The 25,352-nt window shown below is 34.7% G+C and overlaps 1 protein-coding gene across 1 annotated transcript in view; it reads right to left on the bottom strand.

Moving 5' to 3' along the window:
• The window catches only part of WDR70 (WD repeat domain 70), a 124,964-nt gene that overhangs the window by 52,807 nt on the left and 46,805 nt on the right, over positions 1–25,352 (bottom strand). Inside the window, exon 10 of the mRNA XM_036403487.1 lies at positions 1,196–1,370. Within this exon, the coding sequence (XP_036259380.1) occupies positions 1,196–1,370 (175 nt within the window). The remainder of the gene's footprint in view (positions 1–1,195; positions 1,371–25,352) is intronic.

Genomic DNA, 25,352 nt, shown 5'->3' with positions numbered 1-25,352 from the left:
ACATTTCCTCCTGCCTCCAGCATCAGATCTTTTAAAATCTTTGTAAAAAGCTGCCCAGATTGTCTGTTATCCTTTTCAAAATCAAATATTTTGAAATATGAAGTTGAACAGACTGTAACCTGTACTAGTTCAGTTTTACTTCCACAAAGCCATCCTACTGGAGTTGTACAGCTTTCAGAGATTTATGACACCAGTTTCACAATCCTGCTCTTCTTGCCTCATTTACTCTGTATTCTCATTTTGGCTTTAAAAAAAAATGGACCTTATTTCCATTTTCTCCTCCAATGCATGCCATTGGTACTTAGCCCACTGAATCTTCTTCGCTTAAGATGGGCATAAAGAGAGGATATGGATGATTTACTAAAATGATTATTTTTCAAAGCAGTAAGGCTTAGCCTGGTGAATTTGCACTTGACATTGCATAATTAAACTCTTGGAACTGGACTGGTTTGTAAGCTATACTACACAAACCAACAGTGAGCAGTGAATGCTCTAAGCTTCAAATTATAAAGTAGTAGCAAGAATTATACTTGTCAGTTCAAGTCATAACTACGGGAAATTGATTGTTTAGTTCAACATGAACAGAAATATTTCCTAATTTTGGTAAGTTTGAAATAGTTTTCATTCTAACTCTTTCTGACCAGAATGCATTTACATAAATGGTTCCAATTTGCCTCAGTGGTAATTTTTAAGCATTAGACAATATAACGTTTGCCATTTAATGTGCAGCATTGGCCATATCTTCACCCACTTGGATGCTATTTTTCTCTGCCTATTATATGGATAAGGACTGATTTCAGTATCAAGTTTTAAGAGTTACTCCTCAATATATTCAATAAATCAAATAAATTATATAACAACAACAAATTACAGCTTTTCTCATGAGCATTCCATCTTAAATAAATAATAATCTAGATACAGATATGTGGTCTTTTTTGTTTTTTTTTTTTTTTTTTAAACACAGATTGTCAAGAATTTTCCCAAACTTTGAACTTAGTAGCAGCACACTTAATGATCAGTTGTGGAAAAGCAGAAGAAATATTAAGTCACGCCTAAAAGTTATTTGGTTTTCAGGACAGAGAGGAGAGGAGGGGAAATAAATAAAAATACGGAAGTGCCGAAATTGATTTTATCTGCTGCAACATTCACATTCGAAATAACAGAAGCATATATTGTTATCAAATACTGGACTTACACTCATATTCCTGTCCCAGATCTGGATAGAGCCATCTTGACAGCCAGCTGCAATAAGTTTCCCATCTCTGCTGTATGTGCAAGTTGTAGGAATCACTCGTTTACCTTGAACTGATCGTGGCTTAAATACGCTTTTGTGCTTTTTTTCATTGTTAACATCCCAAGTCCTCACAGTTCTGAAAAAATTGTTGAAATAAACAGCTGAATTAGATAATGTTAATATATATAAAATAATTCTTCTTGTGATAAAGCCAAACACCTTTTCCAGCACAGATGGCATATAATATTGTTCAAATTAAGCTGTAATGGCAAAATAGCATTTAAGCCATAAGGACAACTTTTCAGGTAAGAAACATCATGTTCATTAAGCAAAAAAATCCAAAACCAAAACACTTTTCCCCAAAACTCTCGTGTAAGTAAGTACATCAATAATTTGGAATTTGTAAGGTAACAAAAAGTTAATACACAGGTACTACATCATCTCCACTGCCACTGGAAGTCAGGAGGAGGAAGTATTCAGTCCTCTACAAAGAATTAATACTTCAGGAAATAGGCATGAATGCTTATACAAATTCATAACTTAAACAGATTTCTTAACTATTTGGACATAATAACAACTGAATATTCTACTTTTAACAGGCTGGTTCTTCTTCACACTTCTAAAAGGCATTTTAAACATTATTGTAATATTATTGTAGTTCTTTCTACTAATCCTGAAGGTGTTAAGAGTTCCGTTACAAAAATGTTCTTCAAATATTTTAGAAAGACTAATTTATTGTTTTTTCAGGTTGAGATTTTCCCACATTATTAGCAAAACAAATACATCCTTTCTCTTTTTATTGGAAAAAGAGTATCTGCCTGGATCTTCACTGTTCCTTAGATACAGAAAAACATCCAAATGAGAGAGAACTAAAACACAAGATACAAGGTGGACCCTTTAAACTGTCTTAAATACAAATGTTTTCTGTCCATTTAATAAGTTGAGGTCTTTCCATATAAAAATTCAAACCTCTTCTGGCATCTAATGCAGAGAAGAGTTTCAGAATTTGGCAAAGGAAGGAAGATCATTCATTTAGAAAGAAAAAGTCTCAAGGTTCTCAAGACAACCTCATTTGTTTAGACTATACAAACATTGCCTATGATCCAACAGCACATAATTCACTGGTCTCTAGCAAAGCAAATACAACTTTAACAGAGGCTGCCATTTCTCCAGAATGAGACAAGATACCACAGAACAACATTAGAAACTTCCATCAGAGCTACAGGACCAGACAGGCCACAGAGCTGACATATAAATAATCCTAGAATAAAACAGACAAGAAAATGAGCTAGAAATACCTCAGAGACTTTACAATCAACTGCATGTTTAATGACAGTAATGAGGAATCAGTAACTGTAAATTAGATTGAATAAGTAGAATTAATCTTCAGTTTTCCATAAGAAAGTCAAGGTTAGTTTCATTTTTAAAAGTCTTCAAATCTCTTATGTGTAAGGCATCACTTCACTGCTGTATTTGGAGCTCTAGCACAAGACATTCAAGTGTTCTGACAATTAGTTTGGATTTGAGATTTTGGCAGGTTTGTTGTTTGATGGTTTTAACTATTATTTTTATTTTAAATTACACACTATATTGCAATTATGATTAGGTTTATTAGAATATCTTCAGATGTTGCTTTCATCCTATGATTCTGACATTCCCTTTTTCATCTTCTTGTGCGGTCAATAGCCATCTCAGTCTCCTGCCTTTCATTCACACTTTCTCCCACTGTGGTACTTGCCCAAAACTTGAGTATTTTTCCATTCCCCTTCCTTTATAAGACTCAATCCCTCCAAAATCTCATTTGAATGTTCTGCACCTTCAGCTTCTCTTTTTCCTTCAGGGATGACCATCTCCTACTGAACAGCTCCGTCCTCTCCTACAGTGCAAATTCCCAAGGGCTGCCTTGGCACACCCCTTCTCAGGTGGTGAGCCTGGTAACACAGTTATGTGCAGGAACTTCAGAGCCCTTTCCTTCCAAATGCCTCACAGCATCTCAGATATAATTCCAGAAACAATCTCTTGAGAATCCTTTACCATCCTAATTCTTTATTTCTGCTGGCATGGAATGACTTTTTTAAACCCTGCAGTTTCCTGTTTTTAGGGCTCAATGTCCTGTCAAAACCTCAAAAATTGGCTACACTAAGAGCATATTCAAACCTTTTTATGATTTTACATTTCCACTGTAAAGGAAGAAGAAGCACTTGTATACTCTCATTCCTTATAGAACATTAAAAGAAGTATGAGCCCTAAATCAGCTTTAATATCAGCAGGTCAGTTGAAAAATCCAAAGTCTCTGAATTGCTGCTTCCACTGCAGACAGTTGGCCATATTCCCACACATGTGAGTTACATGCTCCGTCAAAAATGCCCACATAGTACATATGTGTATTGATATACATTTATATATTTATATTGAGGGAATATTTAATATTCCCTCAATTTTTTCTTAATGTCCCCACACTGAGCATGTTTTTACTGTTGCCTTGCTGCTACTGGATTTAATGAAAAAAAAAATGTATACTAAAGCAAGTATCTTTAAGAAACCACCTATACATTATTTGTAACCACAGTTACAAATTTGTCAGTCACTCCCAGAGAGCCTTAATTCTTGAGCTAAGACTGAGTTCTTTAATGAAGAAGTTAAAAGATCTTATTTCACATAAGATCTTTTAAGTCTTTTTATTCTTTATAGAAATATTTCCTATTTTAAAATGGACAATATATTGCAAACATATCTTATAATACTATGTGCAAAATTTCAGCTTAGCATGGTTTCTGACTGAATCACCAGCAACTAAAACACCGGGAGTCATCTATAAAATATGTATGTGTTTTGTATTTTCCTTCAGACTATTGAGAGACTAGAAGCAGGGATCACTGAAGGACCTTGGGGACATACCTTCACTGGAAAGAAAGGAGGTTTAGGCTGGACATTAGGAAGAATTTCTTTACAGGAAGAGTGATTAGACACTGGAACGGGCTGCCTGTGGAGGTGGTAGAGTCACATCCTTGGAAGTGTTTAAGGAAAGACTGCACATAGAACTAAATGTTAAAGGGAAGACTGCACATGGCACTGAGTGCCGTGGTCTGGTTGACCATGGTAGGTCACAGGCTGGAATGAATCCCAGAGGCCTTTTCCAGCTTAATTGATTCTTTGGCTGTATATGCCCAGCTGCGGGCACTCACAGCCCAGAGAGTCAAACATGTCCTGGGCTGCATCCAGAGCCCTGTGGGCAGCAGGGGAAAGAGGGGATTCTGCCCCTCTGCTCTGCTCTGGTGAGATCCACCTGGAGCACGGCATGCAGCATAAAAAGGACAGGGACCTGTTGAAGCAAGTCCAGAGGAGGCAACAAAGAGCGTCAGGAGGCTGGAGCACAACTCCTGTGAGGACAGGATGAGAGCTGAGTTTGCTCAGACAAGACAAAAGAAGGCTCTCAGGAGACCAAAAGCAACTGCAAGTACTAAAAAGGGGCTTGTAAAAAAGATGGAAAAAGTGATTTTTACACAAGCAGATTGTGATAGCAAAAGGGGGAACAGTTTAAACTAAAGGAGGAGAGATTTAGGATCAATATTAGGAATGAATCCTACTGTGACAATGTGAGGCTCTGGAACAGATTGCTCAGAGAAGTTGCGGATGTTGCATCCCTAGAAATCTTCAAGACCTGGCTGAGCAAGGATCTGAGCAATCTGGTCTAGTGTGTGACATCCCTGACCCTGGCTGGAAGAGAGGGACTTTGGAATTAGATGACCTCTAACATCTCTTCCAACCCAGCCCGTTCTGTAGTATTTTGACTAACATCTAACTCCTCCCATTCTAGCCAGAAGGAGATAAAAAGGAAAAGCATAGAAACCCAAATAATTTACCTTCAGGTAATATTGTCTTTAAATTTGCAATAATGGCAAAAATATATGGACTGCTTCCATATATTCTCTCCCCTTCTGACCCTCAATCATCATACCACATAACAGTACGCTCAGGGTACATTATGTAATTATGACTCCGGGGTTTTTTTCTGGAATATTTTGTACCATTTAATGATTTCGTCTTCCTCAGACAGAATGAAAAAATAAATAAATGAGATTGCATTACAGAAGTTCTATTTTCACTTCCTAAGTTCTCTGAGCTCAGCCTACTGTTTGTGTTGAAATGAGTAAAAAACTTTTACCTCTGCATTAATCAGATAATTTCCAGGGTACTCATTTTGTTAAAAAAACCCTTCTTCCTAAGAGTATCTCCTCAGAAGTAAAAAAGTGGGAGATGAAACAATAACATTGTTTTGTGCTCTATGTTGCACCACTTAGGAGAAGTATAACATTAATATTTATCTGTTGATAGGCAGAACCAAGATATTTTTGAACTCCAGTGAAAACAAAAGAAAAGCATTTCCTGAATGAGTCTTTTTTCTACCTGAAAACAAACTGTTTAATGAAAATTTGTTCTTTAGTAAAAACTAGACAGAGGGATTTTTAAAAAATACTATACTTCTAACATATACTGTTGTTTGCTCATTACATCAAGTTTTAATATATTCATCCCATCAACATTTATGATTTCTCTTTCATAAATTCCTTTTCAATTCAAATATCCATGAAGAAGGCTTTGCATACACATGTTTAAATTTAACTTCTTAAATGATGGATTCCACATCTGCAAAACAGATTTTGCAAAAGTGATTTTGTAAAGTTCTTATATTTGCCAAGAGCAATTCAAAGCAACTTAGAAAAGGAGGGGAATGTTCTTTTGGAAAGGTAATGTAGGTATTTTCATGGCCACTAAATGACACACAGTAAACAACTAATTTAATTACTGAGGTTCAAGGGGAGGTAGGATTTTCCTCCCAAAAATATTTTTTCTCTCTTTTTCCCCTTTTTTCTCAAGTTCTTGTGATGTTATTACTAAGTTAAAATTTCTAATAAAATTAATTATTGGCAATGCTGCTGCATTACACAAATTATTATAGCTATGTAGCTGCATTTCCCAGACTGCAAGCACAGAAAATTTCTCTGTCATGAGTCAGCTAGACACTGCCCTAATACAATCTGTTGAAAGTCAAGAAATGAACAAATGTTAACTTCAAAAGCCAGACCTGCCAAATTCCACTAAGCTTTTTCGTCTGTCCCATCTCCTCTGTTTCTACTGGACTGGAAAACTCTATTGCACAATGTTGAATGTTATTGGCATTTAATATGTTAAGTCGTCTCTGAATAATGAAGTCTACTCTTATCACTTGAAATACAAAAGAAACTAAGAGTATGTTATTGTTGAAATGTATTGTTAAAAGTACAGAACAGGCTTAATGTTGTACATCTAATAACTTAATTATAGTGTTCACCTTTGCAATGTATTATAGTGCCTACCTGTGTAATACAAGGTGGCAAAACTTAACATACTTCAAAATCATCATACAAATATGGTGGTAATGGATTTGATCATGCCACCATACATGTACGAGATGACCAAGTCATCAGTGATAGAAAACACATTTTTAAATTGTTAAATTAAGACTTTTATAAACAAAAAAAGCAATTGATCTTACAATAAGGGTTTCTTTAAATCTCTTTTATCACATAAAACAAATGGGAATGGAATTAAGAAACTTATTAATACAGTGGAAAATCGCATAAAGTAGAATATGCAAAGAGGTTGGTTAAGAAATAGCTGCAAAGCTCTGTTAAGATGTACTTCATGCATAAGGAAGTGCATCATTATGTCAGCAAGAAAACTTTCATTATTGTGTTCTTTTTGCCCTCTTTCAGCAGAAGTAAGTTACAGTCTTCTTCTGTTGAGCACATGGGACCCAAGGAAGGTTGAGTCACCTGCTAGACAATGAAAACATTTGTACACATAAATGGATGGAGAAATCCAGAGAAACTTTCCATTCTTGTTTGGCAGAAAACATCTTCTAAGAAACATCTTCTAAATAAGATACTTACTTCCAGCATTTGAACAGAATTAAAATAATTTGAACCAGAATACAAAGAAAGTCACATCCAACATATGTAAAATCATAATTACAGAAGGAACTGCCAAAAATATGTAGACAACTTAGTAATTTATAACAGCTCTACTTTTCTGTCACTTAAATAAACTCAGAATGTAAAAAGTTGTAGAGAAACATTTAACAGAGTAAAAAAAAATGTATGTGATACACAGCAAAGGAGCTAAGCAACTAAGAAACCAATTTTTCTATATTTTCAAATTAAACTGGTAGCCTTTTTTGACAGGAGAAATTACCATCATTTGTACATACAAAGTACAAAAGTACAAAGTACATCATTTGTATGCACAAGAACAGCTGAATCTTAATTACTGGGGTGGAGTAAATTAAAACCTAATAACAATGAATGGGAACTGCTCCCATTCTCCAGTGTGAAGGAACCAAAAAGCAACCAACTCAAAATTAAAATGACACATAAGCATGTCTGAGAGAGCATGGAGAGAAGGTGTTCTGAATTATTAAGCAAAAATCCTGCTGGTGGCCAATATATGCAACATTTGGGGAAAATTAAATTAGAAAAGGAGACAGAGAAGAACTGGAGGAATGTTAGCTCAGCTAAGAAATCAGAAGCTATGGAGTGCTGTGTAGCATGTTCATGGGAGGAAAAGGGCAGCAGCAGATCCTAGTGAGTTATGACAAACAATCCCTTCTGACTGAGAACACAGTCATTCAGACACAAAGGGTGACCCACCAACGCATCTCTGTGACCCTTTAGAGGCTATATTGTAAAGACACAGTAGAATACCTATTGACAGAACCTCTTACTTACGGCATAAAGAGTCTGTTTTTAAATAAATCAAAACCCACAAGCTTTCTGGATAGAGTAATTTTTGCTTTTTCCCAGATTAAATCACTGGGCCAGACTAACAATACAAAAAGGTACTCTTAAGGTTAAAATTTCAAGAGTAGAAACAAATTTCCTAGAAACAAGTAAGCAAATAACATAACACAAGTCTTTGACTTTTTTTTTAATCATCAGACACTGTATATAAAGTGGTATCATATTTGCATATGGATTACTTATCTATTTCATGTGTTTCCTTCTACATACCTCTCCAAAGTGATGGAAAATACATAATTTGGAATTTTGCACTATTTCTTTTTAAGTAGTTCATTCAAAACCTGAAGATTCCCTCAAAGATCAGTTCATCAAAATGACCAATTCCAAAATTCAGTCATCCTCAAAGATTACAGCAGACATATTTTGCATATCATATTGGAAGAAAGAAGGAGTGACAAAATACTACACAGTAAAAACCCAATTCTACATTTTAAGTGCTGCAATTTCTTAACTATCACGAACAGCTGTTAAGTCAAAGCTCAAGAAAGAGCATCAAGTCACACAAATGGAAATATTTCAGAATGGATCTTAAAAAAATTCCAAGATCCTGCTCTATGCTGTCTTCCATCTTCACTGTGAATTTCCCACTGAATTCCCAAAGTAGAATTCAGATAAATACCTTGCTATACCCAGTCTTCAAAGATTCTGAATGCTTTAATTCAAAACAGTAAGTTTCATCTGGGACTTAAAAGTTTCACAAGAATTTTTTTTTCTTTATAAAAATTCTAAGATAGCCACAATTTGCTTTGAGTGTAATTGCTACCTTGGAAGATAGTATAATATATTAATACATAAATCATATATTGGGAAAGGTCAAGATCAAAAGGAAAGTAAATTATGGAAATTTTTCAATAAAAACAAAAGGACAACAATACTACATGTCTATTCCATTAACAGTTAATAGTAATTTCTGATGCAGTTATTAATGTTCAGCAGAACTTTCCTCACATCAAAATAAATACTCTGAAAATAAATATAACAAAAGGTTTTGTGGAAGAAACTTTATAACCTCGGAAGAAAACACAAAAATAGCTGTTATGGGAAAGAACACACAAGCAGAATGAAAGGCTGAGAAGGAATAATAAAAAGTGAAAAGTAGACCAATTGTGTAAAACTAAAAAAAACCAACTAAGATGACTGCTGGACAGAAAGCAGTACTTCAGAGTATGCAGTATGCAGATACCAGTAAGAATTCCCACTTCTAAGCAAGGAAGATTAATATTCAACATGCATGATATATTCAGGGCTGCTTAGAGTACAGAAAAATAGAAGAAATCTAAAAGCATTGATTACATTCTGAAGACAAGATAATTGTTAGGGGATGAGGTGGAAATGGGACAAACATCCCTTCCCCATCTCACCAAATCAAACCAACAGCTTCAAGGACCTATGCACAAGAATAAAATCCATGGTAAGGAAATTACGTTATTGAGAGGACATATTACTGAGAGGATGTTGTACTTAAATAGAGTCAAATTCTGTAGAAGATGAATTGGAGGCAAATGACTGAGGTATTAAAAAACAAACAAAAACTCCAAGAAGACCACCAAATTAAAAAACCTCAGTCTAAAAACCAACACACAAACATGCTCCAAAGGCTGTTTAAAATCCCAAAAGAGTGACACAGAAAAAGATCCCTTCAGCCTAAGAAAATGGTCTCCAAGTTAAAGGCATATACTGTACTGAAAACAAAGGCTGCAGTGCTAATATTGTGATTAAAAATAATTCTTTTAGGAGTTTCAGTCTGTATTGTTGTGATGGATTCCTTCTCAAATAATTTTTTCTTAAGTTTAACTCCTGGAGTCAGTCTGTTTGCCTCCCTTCCAATGGCCAATATACAGGCAAAAACTGAACATCATTATGCCTGAGTATAATAAGCCTTTCTCCCTTAGTATTTCCTTAAATATTAAACTATTTTTCCTTTCATATTTTCCTGAAACACTGACTGTATTTGATTGTGATAGTGATAAATATTTGGGCAGCTAAACTGCACTAAGAGGAAAAAGTCTTGCTGGTTTTGAATTACCTTCTCACTGGGACTGACAGCTAATTTGCTTTGTCTCTTGTTGATGATGTCTTCACATACAAATGTGACTGAAGAAAAAGGTGTTTATCTTTGCATCAACCATTAAGAAGGCAGTAATTTCTCCAGTTCAAATCAGCAAGGTACCTAAAAGCAAGTCTTTAGAAAACAGTGCACTGACTAGATTAGAGAACTATCCCCTGAAGATACTTTCTTCCAATCAGTAACAGATTCAGTGATTTTAATGAAGGATACTAAGCATTTTAAGAGTCAGTATGCTTTTGACTTAATAGCGATTCAAAGTGTATGTTCATGCTGTGCTATTTAAAAAACCTGAGCACTAGTATTTTCCTGAGACTGTGTAGCACTTTACGCATAAGAAGTCCTTAATTTACTATTCCGGCAACATCTAACATCAATATTATTATTTCTATACAGAATAATAGATAAATTACAGATATTATGGGATTCAATTCTGAAAGTTGTGACAGTAAAAGCAGATACAATTTTATGTCATTTTCCAAATGGGGCAAGCAGGCATCTTAAATGAACTGAGATCTCATCGCCCACTTAGGAAAGATAAAGTGGGATGTAATCAATCTCCCTAGGGGGTACACCTGATTAAGACCAAAGTGGAAGACTTCTGGTAAAGAAAATCTTGGCAGTTCGAGTTACTGTCACCTGCATGAATTGAAATGACTCAAGAGCAGTCTTGCATGATACTGCAAAAGGAGGAGGGGTTAATCACTAGGAAAACAGGATGCTTTCTAAAGAGCTGATTAGTCATGGCTATAAAATAGCTTAGGCTCACTTAGATCTCAAGTTTTTTTCACTCCATTAAATAACTTCGTTGGAACTAACACTCAGCTGAACTCTTTGTTACACCACTGAAAAATCAACTGAAACTTAACAGTCAAGGATTGAAAAGCTCTCTGAGACAACACCTCAGCTGACCCTACATGCATTAGTTTTAACTGCTTTTTGCTGTCATCTTAGATCTTACTTAAGACACTTTTCTGCAGGTCCATTAGCAATGAACTGCAATCTAACAAAGGTAAGTAACTAAGGGAGCAAATTGTAAGCCTTAAATGTATTTTGGTTTCTGAAGTTACAGAATCTGCTCTACACAATGCAAAGTTTGACTCGGCTGCACAGATTAACTATGGAGCTTGGGCTACATAAAATTTTAAACATGAGTTTTATTTTGTCTTTATGTATGAAGTACCAATCTTCATACATTGCACAGTGTAATCACATAAAAGCTTATGACCTACTTATAAAGACCAGGATAAACTGCAGCACATAAGGTAAATGGAAATTTAGGTATTTGTACTTAGATTTTCTGGAATATCCACCAAAATCTAAGACACTTCCCTCATCTGCACAGGAATTCAGAAAGGAAAAAAGCATCTCTTCAAGAAAAGAAATGACAATTCTTAGCCTCAGAACTCCAGAGAGTCGTGATAAAGTCACAATTCTGTCTGATTAACCACATGGGACATTTTTTCATATATCATCATTATGGTCCACTCATATCATAACACTTACACTACTGAGGAAGCCCCTGTGTTCTTTTCTTACTTTTGTGTGAAGTTAAAAGTTTAAAGCAGTAGATTAGTAGATAAAATAGCATTAAATTTTATGACTCTCAAGGATAAACACTAAGGGACTCCCTTATTAATTATATTCTCTATATGCAGGAAAATGGTGGGGATTTTGCTGAGTTTAAAATGTGTAGGATTAAAAATAGGAAAGGCAGAACATAAATAACTAAGAAAATGCTTCTAACAATCTGATTTTTCTTTCAAATTAAAAAAAACAGCAGAGAAGTGACTTGTTTCATAGCTTAATTTGATAAAAATATCAACTAGCTCTAGAGTTGCTGTTACTTGCAGTCCTCTAGTTTTCTCTTTGCTTGAAGCCCTGAAATTTCTGCTGTTCAGAAATTCACCTTTTAGGTCACTGCACAACCTGAGCAACTTGATCTGAGTGAGCTTTGCACTAAGCAGGGAATTGAAACAGATGACCTCCAGATGTCCTCTTCAACCTAAATTATTCTGTGACTACAGACAACTCAGAAGGGTACTCTACCATGCATTTAGAACATATAAATATTCCTGGCAGGGACACACACTTCTTAATATCTAGAATTCTATTAATTCTATGAGAAATCTGCTCAAAAGCTAATAAGAACAGAACTAAGTCCAAAATCGAAACAAAGACATACAAATGTCACCAGCATCTCCAACTTTAGGAGCTACTGGGAGACAGAAAAATCTGAGACTGACAGAGACTGGAAAATCTGCAGAAGCTCCAGCTCCAAATTATGTCCACTGTCCTAAATGTTGTAAAGACATGACTTGTCTCCACTTTCTAAGTGCATGCATGAACAGTTAGAAGTACTCACTGACCTACATAGCAATCAAATTTTAACTTGCAGCTGAGAGCACTCGTACAGAGATCAATCAAGTAGCAGGAAAATTCTCTAGTAATTTTTTGTTTGTTTTTCCTCAGCTAGAATTCATGGATGCTTCCTCAATAATTCAGCCATTCTTTAAGTGAGTAGAAATGCCCAGCTCTACCCTTTCTTTTTACCTAGGGCATTAGCAAAATTTTTAATTCTTACTTTCTTAGAATCATAGACCAGAATCACATAATATCTCAGAACAGATGAGACTCATCAGGATCATTGATCCTTGCAGATCTACACAAAACTAAACTACCTGACTAAGAGTCTCATTTAAATGCTCCTTGAACACTGCCAGGCTTGATGGTGGGAACAATTCCCTGGGGAATCTCTTACAGGGACCAACCACGTTCTCAGTGAAGAACCTATTCCTGATCTCCAGCCTGAACTTCCACTGATGCAGATTCATTCCATTTCCTCATGTCCTGTCACTAGTAACCAGAGAGATGAGATCAGCACTTTCCATCTGCTGTCCCCCAAGAGGAAAGTAAACATTCCTCTATCCCAGGCTGAACAAGCTCAGAGACTGCAGCAGTTCCTCCTAAGTCTTGTCCTCAAGACCTTTCTCCATTTTGGTCCCACCTCTTCTAATACACTGTAACAATTCCATGTTCTTATCTCCTTATCCTGTGGCACCAAAAACTGTCTCCAGGACTCAAGGTGAGGCCCCACCAGTGCAGAACAATAATTTAGCATATTTTGGTCCCAAAATTCCTCTGCATTGTTGGAAGTTTCCCATTTGATTTAAATTTTTAATTCTTAAGATGATCTACCTGAAGCTGTATCCTTTAAAAAGGAAGTTATGCCATAAAAATGTCAGTTGAAAGAGCCCTCAAATGTAAGCTCTTACCACCGACTGCGTATCTTATTGCAGCAGCTAACATTTGAATCAAGAAAAACTTGAGAAAAAATATTAATGTAAACGCACATAGTTTATAAAGACAAAAATAGCTTTACTAACCCTTTTGTAAACATACAGCTTTCAGCAAGGGCTGGTACAGTCATTATTCAAACTCTTCTTAACCAGGCCTGCTCATTTGCTGCACTCTCTTAATCAGCTCTGCACTGCGTTGGTATCTATAAACAGATAAGTTAGTGTAGGAGAAGCCATCCTCATGGATCTGTAATGGACTTCACACCTTTAGACACATCAAGACAAAAAGCAAACTGCTATGCCAGTGCAGTGCAAATTACTACACACCTGTGAGATAACCACACGTTTCTGATGGAGGCACTCTTACAAGGAAGTCTGCAGAGAAAATTTTTCTAAACACTTAAAATTGTGACTTATCAGGAGATTTTAATAAGTGACAGAACTTTAACCCACAATGATCCCTCTTCCTGCAGAATACCATCGTTCTGCATGAAAGGATGTGAATTCTGCTGTTCCAAAAACAGAAGAAAGAAAAAAACTCATCAGAACTTAATTGATACACATAATTCCTAAGCCTCACTGTTTCAAACAGCTGAATTACGATGGCTGACATAATAAGTAAGACATCAATTTTGAGAGGATAAATAAAGTAGATACAAAAATCGCCCTAAGTAATTTGATCTTCATGAATGCCAATTCTGCTTTATTTTTACCTCCTGCAACTCTTGAGAACAAGTTTTTAGATAATCTGCGTGGCATTTCAATATCAGTATTTAAATAGTAAAAGATTCTATAAAATACTGGTTAAACCAGATTTGCGTGGAAGCAAAAAATATTTTATTTACATGGGTGACCAGTGAGATAAAGACTTAAAACCTCTAACTGACAAAATATTTAAAAATCACTTTAGTAAAATTACTTTATTTTGGGACCAGGTACCAAACTATTAGTTCCTTACTCTTGATGCTCACTTGTGTGCATGCACATAAACATCAAGTTTCTCTTAAACCTCTTGTTAATTCTTGTTAATAGCTTTCCCCTTGTCTGAATTTTATGAATGTTGCACTAGTCACATACGTTTGATATTTAGTCCTAAGTAGTATTATCTGTAACAGTCTGGGAGTGGCTTATTTAAGTAAATTTCTAATTCACAAATAGTCATAACAAGAAATAAAGCTTGTTAGGCTCACTACTTTAAAGTCTAGCTACATTATGGCACCAAAATTACATGGAATACATTTAAGTTATATTCCATAAAATGACATGTTTCAAAAAAAAAAAAAAAAAAAAAGGGGGTGACTTCCAAATCCCTAACACCTTCAGAAACTTTGCAGTATTTTCTATTTTTCCAACAACTTACACTCTTGAAACTGGTAGACTTCATGAGTATGTGAGCTTTCACTTGAAGTATTATGCAAGTTCCAACTAGAGGCTCGGAAACAAGAAAAACAAGTAACCAACTTGTTAAATATTTTATTTATTTGCATTTTGAATAAATGGATGTTAGTATATATCTACTTGAAGATCTACTTGGCATTGTCCAATAAGTTACCATCTGTTTGTTTCATTGCTAAATCATTCATTTGAATGTAACCTGACGAAGAGGTTCTCCAAATCAAGGCACTGTCTTTCTAACAAAGCAGATAAGGAATGTTCACAATATTCATTCCATCAACCCTGTCATAAGAGTGCTAGCCTTCAGAAGAAATCTTAAACAAAAAAAAAAAGGAGTTTGCAAGCCAAACAGCAAATTTAAAATTACATTGATTTTTCCTCAAAATATCCAAATCTGTGAAACTAAATTATAATGCTATAATTTTTCATGTACAGTGCCTAACAGTCTATTATCTAGATCATCTAGATCCCTCTAGATGGGTGTTGGGCTCAAACTCAAGCCATTCTAGAGTCACTGTGAGACTTGTTACTCAATGGCCAACATTCATGTAAAATAGAAGAGACATTCTTCATTTACTTGAAAAAGTTTTTAGAGCAAACAAATCATGGCTATGGACTCTGGTCCTCTGAAGTTGTCTCACTGTATGAAAGAACTGGGAATATATATTCCATTTAAATGGCAATTTTGATTTAGTGGTCCAAGAAGACAACTATATTATGTATTTTTCACAGGCACAACGTTCAGTTTTCTTGAAAGACTAACAAAAACCTTTCAAAGGAAAAGCAGTTCATGCTGTGTGTAAACAGATGCTGGAATGACACATCATTTATAGATAAGTAAACTAAAAAATTATTAAAAAAAAATTCAGAATTTTATAGTTTGCATGAACTAAAGTAGGTTTTTTTCTACAAGAGTTTTAAAGCTAAACTATATCTCAAACCAAATCTGCTTTAAGTTAAATTATTTGCTAGATTTTTTTAATAAACGTGCTGATAGAATAATTAATTTTTAAAGCCTAAGTGTATACCACCAAAAAAGGGAAGACATCTTTTTTCATCTCTGAGACTTTTCAGTACCTGTTATTCTGCTATCCATTTAATTCACTGTGAATTACACAACAGAAGAAAGCTACACATGAGTATAAGTAAATTATTTATTTTGAAAGGAGGAATGTATATGGTCTAGTAAGTTTATGATGACAAAAGAAGATCTGCATCTTATCTCACCAAAAGTTCATCCTCAGGAGACTGAAATGTTTTCCAGCATGTTCTAAATCATACAGACACAAGTGAATGTGGATCTTAATTGTAGAGATTAGCTGACCAGAAGTTTCCACTACCATTAATGAGCTAAACTGAAGAATATCAGAATATGTTTTCTGTCCTAGCAAACTGAAGATTTCACAAATCACATGCCTGGAAAGATTTCAAGGAGAAGAAACATTTACGAAACCAAACTAATCCCTCCCAAGAGGAATGCATTTAATATAAAGCTTTATTAGAAAGTATCTGAATGACAATATTAGCTTAAAAAATTGACATTATTGCCACAAAACAACTGCAAAATTATCTATTGGGGAATGATTTGGAGACAGAATGGGGGATATGAGCTAAAAAGTCAATGAGGAATTGGTTGATAAAACTGTGAAAGCAGACTGATTTTGGAGAAAAAAAACCACTCAAATAAAACAGGAATAAAGTCTTGCAAATAATGTGCTATGGTAACAACAATGGGATATATCTCCTACCGGCAGCTCCACATGGACAGTTCTGCCATCCTCAGAAGGACTATATATGGACTTCTTCCTACCCTCAAAAACTGAGTACCTTTAACAGACACTAACAGCTCAATACCAAGCCCTTACCTCTAAAAAGCTAAGTCATATGAACAGCTTGATTACAGTTTTTAACACTGAGAATCCCCAGCCTGTTCCAATCTCAAATTGATTAAATGGTTGTTCTTTTTGTGTTCACTGGTTTGTCTGATGACTGAAAGAGAAATTTCATCCATAATTTCTGTGTGCAAGCTACAACTTGTAAAGAATTTACTGCATTTCTTCCTTAATAATCATTCCACATAATCAGTCTTAATAATCAGTCACATAATACATCTGTTCATAAAGAAATACTTTCATTCTCCCAGACATATCTTGCTAGCTTTCAATTACTGAGTCAACCTACATCTTTAACAATTTAAAGACTTTTCAAATGTTTGACATTTAATCTCTGTTTCAATTTTTTTTTGCTATTGCCAAGTCTCCTAGTATCCTATTCAATAAACTGAAATGTATTCAACTTCCTGAATACTCTTGAATTAGGTGAATTTAAATTTCCTTTTCGTCTTCTAGCATTCTTTTTAGACTGCTGTCATTGTAACTAGACACAGAACTCAGCGGGTATTGCTGAAATATAATATTAACATCATCTCCTTTACCAATGCCATTAGTAGAAGTTCATTCTCTGTGTAGGCATGGATTTTTACAGGATGTGTATCTGCTTTTCTGCAGCCTCATACTACAGAAAAAAAAAGGTTATACATAATTAACACTACATAACTTTATTCTCTGTGCATGATTTCCCATGCTATTGTTTTCTAACACTAACCAGCTCACTAACCAATCTGCTCTCAGAGTCAGTGGCTAATACTAATTGTTCAGATTTTACTAGAAGTATTCACACTTTCTCTGATAAAATCTGCTTTAATTAAAATAATTTATAAAAATATAGAAGTTTTGAGGAAATAGTTCAGTCTTATGAAATTGCATTAGAAACATGTTGTTTTGATTACTTCGGATTATCAGTTTTAAGATCTCTTCCTATTAGCTAGCCCAGTTGATAGATGACAAATGTCTCACATGTATTTACAAGATTAATCCTTTAAAAGGCAGAAACAAAACTTATTGGAATTAACAGAAAAAAAATTCAAAATATTTTGGAACGTAATTTACTGCTTATAAGTTACTAATGGATACTATACAAAAAGTTATAAAAGGCTTTATTAAATAAACAAGAGAAACTTCTTTCACAAAAACCCATACATAATTTCCATGGTATTCAATCTCACTTGCGAAATGGGATTTATTGGCCTTAAACAGAATTTTCTGAACTGGAAACTTTTTCAGGCTTCATCATCTTCCATGAAGTGAAACCATGCACCTTTGAAACCAGTATTAGCAGAGAAATGTAACTACAGGCTGTTCCAATTCATTCCATGAAAAATGAAAACCACCCTACATACATCTCTAAACAAGCAACTTAGCAGGGGGATTTTAACTAAAACATATATTTATATAATATGAGGACTCTGATAAGAGAAACAACTTAAAATTACATTAGTCAAACAATGAAATTACCTGCAGTTCTAAACGTCAAAAATCACAAAGCAAATATTTTCACAGAGTTTTGATCTATAGGATATTAAGTATCATTAGTCATTACTTTGTAGCTCTAATACAGAATCAGATATGAACATTAATCATTGCAATTTAATTTTATTTTCTTAGATATAATGCATATTTTATCTTTGTAAGGAAATGTGCCAAAATAAATCCTTGTCTACTCCACTTCCTTACTATCAAACAAAAACACTTTAGTTTACTAAGTCGATTGTACTTCCCATTAGTGCTAGAATAAGCAAAAAATTCTGGTCATTTGAATAAGATGCATATCTCATGAGAAAATAGTCCTTTATACTGAGTTATAGTTTAAAATTATCACTGAATATATGAGAAGAAAGGTTCTGTATTCATAAAATAAAAGATGTGATACATTTCTTAACGGAGAAGACAGGAGAGGAAATTGCCAGTGAAAGATACTTGTGGAACAAAGTCACCACAATGGAAGCATTTGCCCAGCAACCTGGGCTGACCCAGGTATATGGGTATATGGTATATGACCCTAAACCATGGGAAATTTCCTATCAATTTCACAAAGAGCAAATTCCCATCTTCTTCCCTATCTGATATTAAGTTGAGCTGATAGAAATACTAAAATTTCCAGTTTCCTGTAATTTGTATTCTTCCAGAAGTTACCCCACAGACCAGCTAAGAGAACTGCACAAAAGTATTCTCTTTTCTCAGTCAAGGTGAGCCAGGACCAGAGAAGATGTAAGAGAAAAGCTTTTCCAGTCTGACTGAAAGGGGTTAGGAAACAAACTTTCAGGGAAGCTTATCCATATGACCCAAGAATTACACAATACAGGTGAGAAGTGAACTACCATGTGTTCTGGGATAAAAGAAGCAAATATACACACTAAAACTTCTGCCTTCCCATCTAAGCTAAGAATGTTGCAATTGCCTAGCAAAAGCCTTTGAAAAGACTGTCCTTTCTTGCTCTACTCACTGCACTGTTCTAAAATAAGCAAACTCTTCAGGAAGTACTGAGCTACTGTGAACACTAAAATTCTGTGCTTGCCAGATAAATCAACCAATTTTTTAAATGTGTACTTTCTTATGACGCACAAAAATACTTTCAAGTTTCTTGCTGTAGTAAAAAACTTTACCTTGGTAAAATTAAAAATAAATCAGTTGACAGAACTGTATTCCTCTATGTTCTATATTAATTCTGAAAATTTTCCTAAACTGTAATATTGTACTAGGAATAAAAGTATCTCATAAAATCTTGAAGAAACATTTTCAAACTTAATGATTTCCCTTTCAATATGGAATATGGCACAGTAAGTGAATGTATATGTGTATACACACCTATAAACATATGTGCTTGAAGCAATTTGGCAAGAGTTATTTCTTTTTCTAAGATGAAAGTCCAAGTAATACTATACCTCTGGTAAATTCAATAAATTTACCATAATGTTATTTGCATTCCCTACCCTATAAAGTAGTATGATGCAACTAGATATAATTCAGGGTGATCTTTTTGGTGAGTAGGTACTTTGGACCCCAAAACAGGTCCTACTCTGTATAACATGCAGGTTGTTTTAAGAAATAAATCTAGAAAGTGGAAGCAAAGCCTAAGACAGCAATTAAACATTTTTAAATGATCCCCCAAATGAAGGTAAAACATCAGTAATTATTTTCAAGTATGCTTTTTCCAATTAGCCTTCAAATCTGTGAAGACAGAAGCAGTACTGAAGCTTAAGTTGCAACTAAAATTTGTACAAATATCTTGGTAGTAGCCCTGCAATTGCTATCTTACTGTTCTCAGCAGTTTTCGAAGCTGCAGATGGGTCAGTGTTAACTGTGTTTATTACATATAAAATGTTTCAAACACTGAAGGTGTTAGGACTATTAATACTTATTCAAAGCTTGCTTCAATGTTGTACTTTGGGGCTTTTAAACAAAACAAGGACAGCCTATGTAACAAGCTTTATCACTATATTTCTTCAAATACATTTTTCAGAAAAAATCTATAAATTCTGCAATTAAGCAAGACAAAATAACTACACTTACACTAAACCACACAAGCCCAAATTCAGCTCTCCACTATGTTTTCATATGCACTGTATTCCTGATATGTAAAAGCATTAAAGAAAAGTAAAAGTATAGCTTAAGTTCTCGAGTTGTCAACAATGCTGTTCCAAGCTTTAGCAGAGTTCAACCAACTCAAGGGTTGTATTCACTTTCAGTGAAATCAGCTTAGGCTGAGCTGCTGTCAACCTGGAGTAAGCAGACAGTATGTAACCTGAAGCTTAGAGTCTATAAATCTAAGGAGAAATGCCATATAATGCCATAAATGCCTATCTTCACAGCCAGTGGAGGTGTCCTTCACAGTGCAGAGCCAAGCAGGCTGGAGATACCAGATCTTGTGCACTCCTGAGAACATACTAAGTATGTGATCTATAATAGGTGACTTGGCTCTTAAGCTTATGGGGCACAGACTTCAATTAAAGAAAAACAGAATCATCTGGGCTGAACCTCAAGACAAGCTGAACAACATCATGGGAATAACTGATTGTTCCATGGGCAGTGAAACTAACTGCTGGCCATTTTCAGCAGTGCTATTCCAGACCTGCTCAAATCTCTTTTCTGTCAAATTACCAGGTTAAATGCTGTTCTGAGCCTAATAAAAAACTAGAAAACAGCTATCTATGACAGAGAAGTCATTCACTGATAGCTCCCACCTACAGAGACAGAAACAAGGCAGCTAATAGGAGAAGATGAGACAGCAGGCATTCTAGATGCAAACTTAGTTAACAGGATGGAAATAGTCAACATATGAAGACTGAAAGGTAAGCTGAGATAAAAGTCATCACAAAACAGCAGTGTTCACTAAGACACGGCAAATTTCAGAAGTCCCTAGTAGTGTCTAGGACATAACAGCCATCCTAAAGAAAAATCATCTGAACAGCAACGGTTGCAAACAGCAGATACATGATATGCAACCTACTCATCCTTCATTAACTGAATTTTGCTGCTTGAAATTACAAAAAAAGACACAGATAATATTTAGTAAGCAACAATATATGGTTAAAACAAAAGTTAAAAACCATATTCCAGAGAGCAGAATAACTTCATATTTGAAACATGCATTTGACAAAAGACTAAGAATTCAATTGTGCCTTAAATACAAAATTCTGTTTCTGAAGATTTGAAGCTACTTGACTGAAATAATTAAGATAGATCTGCACTGAAGTTGTCCCTAAATAACTTATCACAGAGGTCAATTTGTGATGGCAGTAAATACTCTCTAGGATACCTTTTAGAGAGTAGGAACCCTAACTTTACTTACTAGAGGATGAGAGAGGAAAGACTTGTGAGAGGAATGCTCTACAGTAAACCAGCTGTTAATCAACCATAACCCAAGCTGCAATGACAGATCATAAAGTTCACGACTGCTAAATTTCAAGTTTGGCTGTGATTCTGCTTCTAAAAGGAAAAAATATATGAGAGTAAGGGCACCGAACACCTGTTGCTGGAACATTTAACATCACTGACCTCTCTTGCTTATTCTTACAGCACTACCTATCACATTTGCGATAAGAAAACATCCAAATAACAAAAACAACATTATCCATTTCCTCTTCCTTCTTTGTTATTACATAGACATCAACTGATATTTTGGAATAATATAAACAAAGAGTTAGTTATGTCTTAAAACACAGGGTATTTTTAAAGGTCACTCTGCTCAGGTGTATTTCTAGAGAATAAAAAAACTTTTTAAAGACAAGAATAAAAAACTTTTTAAAGACTTCCTAAATTCCAAACCTTTTTTTCACTTTTAGGCAATTTATAAATGTTGGAATTTCTGTTGCTATCACCCTTAATGCTGTTCTGTACATTAATCCAACATACTGCTGCTAAAATGAAAGATCCTTGCCTTAAGATGAAAGATCCTTATCTTCCAAATAAGCCAAATAATGTGGCAAAGGATCTACAGGAAATACAAAGACAGTGTTGATCACACACTGTATCTGAACCTTATCTAGAATGGCAAGGAGTACATGCAATGGAAAAGGACTGATCTTTCAGGAATAGTTGTTGCATATTTAAAGTTCTAGGCAATATATAGCCATAAATGAAAAGAGATAGCTTGTGCAAGAAAATGGCTCAAGTGAATATCAATACTGATGAAAGCATTGTATATATACTTTTAAAACAGTGAAAGGTTGATTATAAATTAATTAATTAATTAATAATTAGTCTCAAATTCATTAAAATTAAAATTATCTGTAATGCAAACTTGAGAATTACTGCAGTTCCATGGAGAAGATAATTGCTTTTCTATGTTTGTCTTTTAACATAATTTTGTTCTAATCACATGAAATATTGACTAGCTGAAGCACTGAGAATATCAAAATTCCCACAAATGAGAATCTCTGCACAACATTTATTCTCATTTAAAAAATGCACTCAAATAAACACCGACTTCAGCTAAATCCCTAGGCTAGTGTTATTCATTCATATACTTACAGTTAATCACCAGATTACTGACAGAACTGACAACTTTCTTACTTCTTTCTGCAATTAAAAGCCAATAAATGCTTAACAACCTGTAAAACCCCCAAAAAATTATTATTCATCTGTAATCTCAGAGTAATTAAACTATTTGTTTAAAATAAGACCAAAAAGAAAACCAAACCTGGCCATAACATGGAAAAAAAAAAAGAGTATAGTATTACATGTTTCCACAAGCCATCATCTGGAATATTTTCAAGGAAAATAAAATGAAGTGAGCTTACTGAGATGTGTATGTATCCACTAACAACTGCATAAGTGGGCAGGAACTTGTACAAGTTAAGGGGAATTTTCAGACTTATTCCATAACTGCTGTGTCTAGGCTGTGACTCATTTCAGGGTGCAAGCTGACCTGAGAAGATGATGTTTCACAGAGAAGTCTGATGGACCTGTGTCATTTTCTTGTGTATTTTTTCCTGCGTTCAACATTGTGCCCTTGAACAGTGATATAAAACTCACTGAGACTCCCTGCTGGTAACCCATGTATCTGCAGTCTGAAGTAATAAATTTACAAAAAGCCTAATAACTGCACATTAGAATATTTTATCATCAAAACCTATTTCTAGGATTTTTTTTAAATGTATAGCATATTTGAATGCCATGCATAAGTCACCTTGGTATAAGAAACAGATCACCTTTCAAAATATTTCATTTACAATAGCAATTTTAAGAGCTTTCATTTGCATTACTTTTTAGTTCAGACTACTACTACACTCTTAGTCATATGAAATCAAAAGTGACTGTCACATACATATAAAGACTATCCCTAAGTGAGTATTTGAGCTATAGCAAGTTAACATCAAAAGAAATATGGATTTAAAATATTTGAAAAGCATTTACTTAAAAAATATTTAAAATGTGTTACTTTCATTTGACACAAGACCACTTGCAAATTTTGCTTTTTAACTTCTTTATGCATTATGAAAACTTCTGTTTCAACATGCCACCCAGAAAATGCCATTTTCTTTTCTTACTTTATTTTTAAACTGTATTCAGGTGGCAACCATTCAACTAAAGACAGACAGTGTAAATGCTACAGGAATCAGATAAAATACAATCTACAACTTGCAAATACTCATTCATTTGGTTTATGAATTACTGTTTTCTCTAGAGGAGGTATAAATGCTATCTAGAGCCATACAATACAGAATTAGGGTTTAACAGTATATTAACATCCCTCACGTGCTGTCCTGTGTCCTCCTTCAGCCTCAAACCCTGCCATTCAGTGTGCCCCAAGGAGCATGACACAAATGCTTCAACCATTATTTTTAGCATCTTCCAAACTCCTGGAGTATTACTGAAAACCTTTAAATCTTTTCTTGCAAGCATCTTCAAAAAAATTATGGTTCTGGCAACCAGGTCTGGAGTACACGGCACCTCTCTGCATAGAAATACTCATCATGTGAGTAGAGAAGTCTCTGTTTAAGAGACAGCTATCACTGCGCTTTACTGTTCTGTGTGATGTCCAACACAGATTAAAACCAGCAAAAAGAGAAGATCTTCAGCTTTCCTTCACAGCTGTTAAGAGCATCCCTGGTATCATCTTCCCACATCCATAAAGCATGACCCTCTAAAGGATCCCTTTTTGGTGCTAAGTGTCAGGTGTATACTCCCCCACACATGCCAGTCATGATAGTTCCTCTTCTCAATGTGTGGATTAAATCAAAAGTTGTAGATACATACACAGTATCAACATTCTCTCTTGAAAGTTTCAGAGCAGTCCCTGTACTTAAGGTAATTTACTCTTACACCCATGTCTAGTAAAAATCTTAGAACAAAACTAATAGTAATCTATGGCCGAATTTCCAGAGCTTGTCTTCACTTTATACAAGATCAGTGGTGCACTCAGAGTAAAAGACGAAGAGTAGATGTTTGCACCTTTTCCTCTGATATGCAATATTCTAAAGCTTTTAATTTCTCCTCTTATGAGTATAGATGGTCTTCTTAAATTACGTGAGAATGTAATATGTCAAGTTCTATGAACATCAAAGCACATTAATGTATCATGTCAGGAATGTCAAAACTGGGTACAGGCAGGTCTCCTGCCTTGTAAAAAGTGTTGGGGTTTTTTGTTTGCTTGGTTTGGTGTTGGCTTTTTTTGTTTTGTTTTTTGGTTTTGGTTTTTTAGGGTTTTTTTTTTGTTTAAAACTATAAACATTCGTACCAAAAATCTCTATGCACCAGAGCCATGTAAAGCTAGATTGGGCTTTGTCTCACCACTTGCTTGAGAGAAGACCTTAGCAGTTAACTTATTCACATGAACACCACACAACTCCAGATATAAAACCATTGCAAAACTATGTACCTTGAGAATCCACACACTACATTATCAACAGTAATGCCATATGAAATTACATCTTAATTATTTACTGTCACTGAATAACATAAAGATATAAGAAACATCTGGCTACATCTGATCATAGGTTCATCTAGCCCTGTATTCAGAGTCTGGTCATTACAGTTAATTCCCTTCATTTCACCTTACTATTCACAACTGTCATATAGAAGGTATTATAATGCCTACTGCATTTCCTATCTGTTTATAAGTGCTTGTAAACATGTATTTTTCTCATCCCTTTTTAAACTTGCCTCCATGTTCTCCTGTGA

This window comes from Molothrus ater, chromosome Z, assembly GCF_012460135.2.
Source record: "Molothrus ater isolate BHLD 08-10-18 breed brown headed cowbird chromosome Z, BPBGC_Mater_1.1, whole genome shotgun sequence".
NCBI lineage: Eukaryota > Metazoa > Chordata > Aves > Passeriformes > Icteridae > Molothrus > Molothrus ater.
This window is presented reverse-complemented; position numbering and strand designations above follow the sequence as displayed.